Source organism: Alexandromys fortis, unplaced genomic scaffold, assembly GCF_014885135.2.
Source record: "Alexandromys fortis isolate MF-2015 unplaced genomic scaffold, M_Fortis_MF-2015_v1.1 scaffold_231, whole genome shotgun sequence".
Taxonomy (NCBI): domain Eukaryota; kingdom Metazoa; phylum Chordata; class Mammalia; order Rodentia; family Cricetidae; genus Alexandromys; species Alexandromys fortis.
Genome location: NW_026068613.1, coordinates 1,896,963 through 1,906,872, shown reverse-complemented (window position 1 = coordinate 1,906,872; position 9,910 = coordinate 1,896,963). Strand labels below are relative to the sequence as shown.

General features: G+C 34.8%; 1 protein-coding gene across 1 annotated transcript; it reads right to left on the bottom strand.

Annotated features, from left to right (window-relative positions):
- Nucleotides 1-6,548: 6,548 nt before the first annotated feature.
- LOC126495966 (olfactory receptor 1537-like) lies at nt 6,549-7,489 on the bottom strand. The gene is given in 2 exon segments (XM_050133564.1): nt 6,549-6,607; nt 6,610-7,489. Coding segments are annotated over 2 exon segments (939 nt in total).
- Nucleotides 7,490-9,910: the final 2,421 nt, after the last annotated feature.

Sequence of the window (9,910 nt, the reverse complement as noted above, 5' to 3'; positions counted from 1 at the left end):
GTGGGGTGGGTTGGGGATAAGGGGGGACAGGGAGAGAAAAGTAAGAAGGGGAGGATTGGGGGAACTTGAGGAAACAGGAAGATTGGGATAAAGGAAGGTTGGATAGGGGAGCAGGGAAGCACATATCTTAGTTAAAAGAGCCACCTTAGTGTTGGCAAGAGACTGGAACCAACAACAAATTCTTGATGAAGGAACTTATGCTGACCCATAGGTTCAAGCTCTTTGCAATAAACAAATCTTGTCCCTTTGTCACAAAGCAGCCTTGAATGGTTGGTATAGGATTCAAGAACTAGATATATAAATTGAATCATATACAAGGCTTAAACAGGGCCAGAGAGAACCCTTTAGTAACTAATTACAAAGATTAACTAAGGCTATACAAATAGGTGCAACAGACTCAGATATTAGACAAGAGCTTATTGAATGTCTGTCTCTTGAAAATGCCAACACAGAATGCAAAAAGATACTTGGGCTTTTAAAGGTTAGATCAGCACCTATAAATAAATGTATCCTGCATGCAATGAACATTGATACATTTGACTTTTAATACTGAACCAAACAAACAAAAAAAAACCCACTTAGGTAAAAGCATGACAGAGAATTGACTTCATTATTTATCCAGGTGGAAGAAATAATCAGGAATAGGCTTTGTCCTATATACATAACACATCTGATCCCATATGGGTTTTCCATGTCCTCTAGCACAAAATAATGCAGAAATTGCTCAATTAATGATTTGAAGTATGTTGTAGGCATCATAATTTCATAAAAACATCATGTCAATAGCAAAGGTTTGAAGAAAGTGTTTTCTATTACATGGCAACAAGCTAAGGAGATTATAAAATGATGCCTTTATTGCTCTTTCTATAAGCAAACACTGCTACCTGCAGGGACTAACCCAAAGGGTACTCAAAGGAATGAAATTTGGCAGATGGATGTATTTCACTTTGCAGAATTTGGAAAATTAAAATATGTACAGTACACCATTGACACATATTCATGTTTTCAGTGAGCAACAGCTTTAAGCTCAGAAAAGGCTGATTCAGTAATCACATATTTATTAGAAGTTATGGCCATAATGGATATACCTGCATAAATCAAGACAGATAATGGTTTAGCACATGTCTCTAAGAAAATGAAACAGTTTTTTTGCTTATTATAATCTTAAGCATATTACAGGTATGCCACACAATCCTACAGGTCAGGAAGTTATAGAAGGATAAAATCAAACTATAAAGGATATACTAAACAAACAGAAAGGGGTGGAAAATACCTCCCAAAATAGATTACATAATGCTTTATTAACCTTAAATTTTCTTAGTGCTAATGAGAAAGGGACAACAACAGCAGAAAGATATTGGATAATAGAAAAGTCTTCTTAAATCAGCTGATGCATTTCAGGGATGTGCTAACCTCATAATGGAAGCCAGAAGATGTGCTTCATTGGGCAAGGGGTTTTGTTCTTGTTTTCACAGGAGAAGAAAAACTACGGATACCATCAAAATTAATAAAGATTTGGTTTGAAAAGGAAAATATCTTGGAAATGGAAATGACAGCTCCTCCACAACAGTGACAGTTAGAAAAGTATACAGGGTTGGGGCAGGATTCTGTTCTTATCTTTACAGAAAAAAAAATCTTCAAGAAACCCTGGATGTTTGGATGCTGACAGAAGGAAAAATAACTATTCAATAAGGATCATTAAGAAAAACAAATATGACTTGTAAGCACAGGTGATAAACACACATATACACACACACACATATATGTATGTATGGTTGTCACCATTGTGGATGAGCTGTCATTTCTCTTTTTCAAGAGGTTTCTCCTTTTCAAACCAAATATTTATTAATTTAGATGGTATTCATAGTTTTTCTTCTCCTGCAGAAACAAGAAGACACACACACACACACACACACACATATATATATATATATGGAGAGAGAGAGATGGTTTTGGAGTTGGACAATGGCTCTGTCATTCTCAACATCCACACATGTTTTTAAAAGAAAAATTCAGAGTTTCTATCTCATGTCAAGAGCCGTTTGATATAGGACAGAAAGAAGAAAGAATTTAGAAAAATAAATATTGTTCTTCATATATGTTTTTGTCTCTATCATATTTTTCATTATATATATGTATGTGTGTGTCTGTATACATCTATATAAATAATGTTTAAGTTTTCCACAATGAACAATGTTTTTTCCTCCAGTAATCTTTAAAGTTTCCTGGAAGAAGATGGAGGTCCACAATAGCTCCACTTGGTTGATAAGATGTCATTATGCTGATAGCTCTACTATAAGACCCGTTTCAGATACCAACTACTCAAGATGTTTCCAACTTAGTTAGTTGAAATGGTGCACTTTCTTTTTTTTACAACGTTTTGGCTGGACTTCCAAATAGGAACCTCAGAAAAACCCTACCAAATACTCAGAAACTATTTGCAATTGAAGCAATCTCAGAACTTAACCATCATTTTACTTTCACAGGATCCCATAGAAATAACGTCACCCCATGACAGCTGGAAGTAATTCGTGAAGATAATGTCCCCTCTCTCAACAAAGTTTGCCCACAGGGTTAGGGATATCATGTAGGTTGATTATAATTGGTATAGGGTTTGGGGTTGGGGGGAAATATTGTAGGCTCAGGAATCTCTTTTAAAGAAGGCAAAACTGGATGGGATAGATTCTTGTATATTATACAAAGTTAAATTATATTGAATATATTTCTATTTTGTCCACTATATTTTTATATCTAGGCAAAGTTATTTTATCATATTGTATGCATACATGCTTCTACCTTTTCTTAAAATATTTTTGTATATTGATATAATTTTAGGATATATTTATCACATTGCAATGTACATTTCTACCTCTGATCAAGATACTTAACATTGTTTAGATTTTGAGGTCATTGTCCTCATTTATTACACAGTTGTTTATTATATAATATTCTAATATGAATTCTTAGTCTTTAAGTTATATAGGTTTTAAGAATTATAGATTAATAGTCATCTATGTTTGTCATACTTATAGACTAATCAGGTTCTTTAGATACATAGAGATTATATTCTTCATAGACAGGATATCTTCAATCACATTAAAAAGCTGTAGAATATGGCATTTAAATAACTTAGGGTTCTGTTGAAGTGAGGCATGATTGCTCGTGGCAGCACTGATCTATTCCTGAGAGAATGTTGAGCACTGAAGACACTCCACATGGAGCATGTTTTCTTTTTGGCAAAACCGGCATTTGGACAAGGAACTGAACATGCCTCAACCACTAACAAAATACATGGTATCCCCAAATGGATAAGCAGGATTGTCAAATCTTGCCAAGGCAGGGTAAGATGGTTTTGAAAAATTTCCTGTCTGAAAATGGTCTGTCAGTTACTCTAGGACTTAGACAAATTTGGTTGCTTCAACATTGAAAATGAGACTTTGGATGATTGTCCAGGTAACCAGTTGTCTCTGTCATGTATTGTACATTTTGGAAGTTTCTTGATTGTACGTCCTGTTTACTCAAGTAATATTATTTTCCTTTTCTGATATTCAATGAGGTTTAAGTCTAGATAGTTGAGGTTACTTTCCTCTCATCACTTGGCCAAGTTATTATACAAAACCTAAACTCATAAGGATAGTATAATTATTGAATATATTTTTTCTTATTGTATATAATTTTTTATTAGGCTTAGAACTCTCTTATTTTTAAAAAAAGGAGGGGGGGTGTTACATGCCCTTTGTTTCTGATTCCTCTCTAGTATTCTGGCCTGAGTGGCCTGGGGTTCTGGTGACTGACAAATTTTCTGTTCCAATAGAAAACCTCTGCTGTGATTTTCCTAGCCTGCACAGCATCTGGGCTTTGGAGTACAAGGGTTGATCTAAGGTTCTGGGGTTCTGAGTACTCCTAAGGCCTCTGGTAGATAAGGGGATTTCGGGATTCTAAATAACAGATATTCCTCTGTGGTTTCATGTTCCTGCATAGCCTTTTGTAGAGGAGGAATCTACTACCAGGGTTGTGGACTATAAAATGGTGACAAGGGGAGGGAGGAATGCTTGGGGAAAGCTGGGCAGTTTGTGAGAAATGATGGAAAGATATGGGCTGCTCTTTCTAGGGATAGCAGCTACTGGAATTGCCTGTGGTAGAATAGGGGTCTTCTTCTGGTATTCTATGCTGGGAAAAGGATGGTGCTTCTTCATTTTGATAAGTAATATTTACTGTCGGCTATGAGATTCAGAATAACAATGGAAAACATCATCAACAGTCTTTTCTCATGTTTATTGAAAGGTTTAACAACAAGTAAGAACACACTTAACATGCTGAATGTGAAAAAGGAACATCCCATCTTGGCCAATTCATCAAATTAGAAAAATAAACAAACAAATAACAACCACAAAAACACATTTGTGAGCTTTCAATTTAACATAGTTGAAATAAATTCAGAAATACCAAGAAACCAAATCTGGAGAAGATATGGGAAAAAGAAAACTATTATTTACTGTTGATGAGTTTGCAAACTGATGAAGCACATTGGAAGTAGGTGTGATGAATTTTAAATAGACAATTAGTAAGTAAACAAATAATTTGGCTTTTGACCTTGTAATACCACTCATTGAACAAAGGACCTAACATTCTAAACCACAGATTACTGTTCACACACATTCACTACAGATATATTCACAAACCTAGGAAATGTAAATGGCCCTCAACTGAAGAATTCATAATGATAATGTAGTACAAATACACACTGGAATTCTATTTATTTGTTAATAAAATAATATCTTAATATTTGTTCTCCCTTACTGGGGATACGTAGATCCAAATATTTGGTAGAGTATACAAAAGTATACAATCTAGAGTAAATGCAAAACCCAGAATAACAAAAAAGAATGATGGGGTGGGCTTCTACTCTAGAGAGAGGAGTAAGAAGCTACAGCTTCAACAAAAATTTAATAGAAACAATGTGGTGGTATTGTTTTGGGAGGGAAGGAGGGAGGAATAAAGGCAATATAGAAAGAGAAATAGTAAACATCAATAAATTCCAATAAGAATGCTTGAAAAATTCAAGAAGATTCACATTATCTTATGTTTGCCTAAATAAACACACACACACACACACACACACACACACACTCATACACAAATGCATGCTTCTCTTAAAACATTGTTGGCTCTTGTTGTTGACTTTATTGGCCTCATAGAAATTCAATGTAAGTCTTTATTGCTGAAGAAACTGAGGATTCTGACACAGGACTCAAACTTGGAAGGGTAGAGCTCTATTGGTCCTAAAGCCCTACTCGATGATGACAAGCTTTCATAGTATGGAAAAGTGTTATATAACAGCCAAGTTGACAAGGGAGTAACACCGTTAATAGTTCAACCCAACTGTGACACCTAGGAACCACAATAATAACCAGAAGGCCAGCTATTCCTAGAAGTGCAAGAGTGGCAGTGACATCCTGACAGCAATCAATATCTATGAAGTTGCACTTAAGGTCCACACAATAGAGGGAAATTTCATGCCTGGTTCTATACAGACAATCAACTATGAGTTGCTAGTAAGGTCATAGAACAGAGGAGAATCTAATAGTGACATTTTCCTAAACTATTATAGTCTCTAACTGCATGCTTAGTACTCATTGTCTCACCCACAGGTAAGTGTACCTCTTCCTACAGCAGATGGAGACCATTACAGAAATCCATAGCTTGTCTAATAAAGGAACAAGTGATGCTGGGGAGAGGAGCCACAGAGAATCCATCTAGAATGCAACACTCCACCTAAGACTCATGGAAGATTTGGAGGAAAAAAAGAATGTTCTAAATTCTAAGAGTCAGATAACATGGAAGGATGTTGTGAGATTGTGTATTCTATGTGTGATAAGAAAATGGCACCATGATTCTCAACAATATAGTTTGCCAAACAAGAGTAGAAATTGATATTAGTTGGCACACCAATGTAGAAGGTGAAAAATCTCAGGAGACACCATTCCTAGATGAAGAGTTATAGTCAATTAATGATGACTAAGAAGAGTATCAGACTTTCTCTTTGAATAACCCCTAAAATATATTTTATATATACATAAATGTGTGTCTGTGTGTGAGAGAGAGTTAAAGGAAAGTACACCATTCATTTGACAGAGGGAAAGGGGTACACAGGAGTGCTTAGAGGGAGATATAGAGAATGATGTAATTAGAGCGCTTACATATGAAATTCACAATGAATAAAAAAGAATAAGATTTGTTTGAATTGAGAATGAAGTTTAATATATATAAAGTAATATATTATATATATGTATCAAATAGGCTAAACATTATGGGCATATGGATTCTTGTCAACCTTACTATTGGTTTACATTATTTATTCTATAAAATAAGAGAGATAAGATGTGCATAGAAAATTGATTTTGAAATTCATATATATATATATATATATATTATTAAAGTCTCCTAGAAAATGAGTAATAATTCTTGCAACTAGAATAAAATAAATCATAATAATTCAAACTATGAATTTTGCTTAAGTTTTCTCTAATAAATTATCCTCACATTACTTATGAAACATGAATTTTTTTCTTTGAAGTATTTTCTTCAAGGCAGCACTGACATCCTTATTCCTCAGGCTGTAGATCAATGGGTTCAGCATGGGAACAACAGTAGTATAAAACACTGATGACACTTTCCCTTGGTCCATTGAATTCACTGATGATGGCTGTAAGTACATGAATGCAATGGAACCAAAATATAAAGCAACAACAGAGATGTGGGAACTGCAGGTGCTGAAGGTTTTAGACCTGCCTACTGTGGATTTAATCCTGAGGATGCTGGCAATAATGGAGATGTAAGAAGTAATAATGGTGAGAATTGGGACTAAAATGTTAAATGTACCAAAAATTAGAATCAACAATTCAATGATATAGGTATTAGAGCATGCAAGCTTCAGGAGGGGAAGAAGATCACAGAAATAGTGATTGATCATATCTGTTTTGCAGAACCTAATCCTTATCAGAAAGTCTGTAAAAACTGATGCAAGGAGCACACCAAAAGTATACACTCCTGAAATCAGGGAACTGTAAATCTGATAGGACATGGTTACACTGTAAAGCAGGGGTTTACAGATGGCCACATAGCGGTCATATGCCATTGCAGCTAATGTGTAACTCTCTGCTATGCCAAATATCATGAAGAAATAGAGCTGAGTCATGCATCCAAGGTAGGAGATATGGTTCTTCTCTTTCACAAAGCTCACGAGCATCTTAGGAGTAACAACAGTGGACTGACAGAAGTCAATGAAGGACAGACTGCTCAGGAAATAGTACATGGGATTTTGCAGGTGGGAACTGAACACAATCAGTGTGATCATGCCCAGATTTCCTGCTACAGTGACAACATAGACTCCAATGAAAAGGAGGAAGAGTGGCATCTGGAGTTCTGGTTTCTCAGAGAGTCCAGTCAAGAGGAACTCAGTCACTGTGCAGTGATTTCCTGCTGCCATGTTCTTCATTCAGATCCAGAAGGAAAAATACAATTGCTTGAGCCAGGTAGTGGTAGTTCAGGTCTTTAACCCCAGTACAAGGGAGGCAAAAGCAGGCAAACTTCTGTGACTCCAAAGACAAGCATGTTCAACAGAGCTAGTTGTAGGAGAGGCAAGGCTGCACAAAGTAATCATGTCCAAATTACGTATATGTGTGTGTGTATACTTATGTACATGTGCATACATACATATATATGGGTATAGAGAGAGTAAACTTGTCAAAGAGACATTATTATACTTTTTCATGACACAATTTCCACATATAAATTATTTCTGCCTTAGATACCTTTGCTATCCATATAGTTACCTTAATGGGTCATAAAGATATTTACCTTTTATTATTAATTTTAACCTTATACTTTAAAAATTAAGAATAGTTTCCATATAAAGTGTTATCATCATGCTCAAATCTTGAAAATTTTTGTGATTTCAAATCAGTGTCTAATAACTTAGAATTAGAGTGGGTATCAGTGAGGAAAAATGACAGACATTCTCGAGGAAGCAAATTTCCCTAAAAACAGTGAATTGTTATCCAAAATATAATTTTACCAGAGGACTTATGAAGCTCTTTTTCAAAAATTTCCATTGTTTTCTAATTTTTAAGATATAAAATTCTTTAAATTTCCAAAGGTGAAAATGAAATGACATCTGGAAAAACTATTACATGAGGCACTGGATGCACGGTGCTCCTAGGATTATGCACTATATGCATGGTGCTCCATTAGGAAGAGGTTTCTGTTTGTGACCCAGTTCTTGAGAGTGACATAGTCTGCAGTGGTTAAATAGTGAGGCCATGGAGACAAAGTGTCCACGTTCACTCCCAGTTACTTAATGACTATTCGTTAGCACAGTGTATTTTTTTTATTTCTTTATGTGTGAAGAAATAAGTAGTACTGTCATCTAAAAATCCGCAGTGTGAGTTTGTGCTGTTAGATCATATTGACAGTTTCTGAAGTGAGTAAGCTGTATTTCTACACATTAAAATTAGAGAAACAGTCTTACCTCAGTTCTTATTTTTCTCTTTATTTCTTGTGGACTAATAAAATCTGCAATGAAGAAATATACATTGAAAAAAGAACTCACCATAGAAATATTTTTAAAGTTCAATACGTTATTGAAATCAAGTCTCACAGACATGTGGAGAGGTTAGTAACAAATTAGTGAATTTCACATAGGAATAAAACCATTTAAGACACCAAAAGAGTATATAAAGCAAACCTTGTCTTCTTTGGGACATTTCAGAATTCACAGGGAAATCAGTATAGCCTGATGTTAAAAGTACACATCTTATAAGTTCACAAAAAATGGAATCCGACAACTCTGGATGCAACTAATGCTCTAAATAAAATTTTCTTCTTGCATCTCTCTATATTTAACATGCACGTACACTATTGGCAAGTATTTAGTTACCTTTTTTAGATGTTATACTTATTTGTATCATTGTGTTTGTCTGTTTGATACATATGTGCACTGATGTATACCATCACAGACATGTGGAAGCCAAAGAAGAACTTTGGAGAAATGGTTTTCTCCTTCCACCATGGAAATTCTGAGGATAAAGTTTGAGTTATCAGGATGGTGTGACAAGTACATAGACCCTGAGAGTCATCTTCTTTGTCTAGTAATGAACCTAACATCTAAGAGAGTAATGTATGTGGTAACTTTTAATAAGATGTGAAACACATATGAAGATCAAGCATGTAACTATTCTTTTTCCAATGCTGTTATAAATCAAACTCCTGTAGGATGATTTCAGCATTAACAAAAATACATCAATGGAAAATGTAAACATGTTATTAAACAAAAGCAAAACTTACTGCATTTTCTGTTTATGGTCTTAGCCTAATTCCCAAGAGAAAACAGAATCTCTGCAGAGGAGCTCCAGTTTAATTCCTAGCTCTCCTTAAGCTCATCTACACAACTTTAAATAATTTGTTCCTATGTTATTTCTAAAATTATTGACTATGAATATTATACCAACTGTCCACATTCTCTACTAAGTTGTGTTAATAGAATAGTAGGAATCGCAGAGTAATAGGGTTTTATGAAGTATAACACTTTTTTTCTTTTGTAGATAAAATTGAACCAAATATCACCCATTTCAGGGTAAGGTGTGCATCGTGTGGCCATTATGCCTTCAAAGTTACTACAAAGACACACACACACACACACACACACACACACACAAAACACCAACAAGAAAAAGGAGGTGGTAAATGTATTCACAGACGAGAAAATTCTTAAAAATTTTAGATTTAACTTGGAAAATATAAATTATGGGGTGAAAAATGTTTATTCAAGCCTTAAATAAATGATTTGATGCCATCCACATGAAAACTTCAAGGCATAAATTCATATTAGGTTAGGGAAATCCACACATCC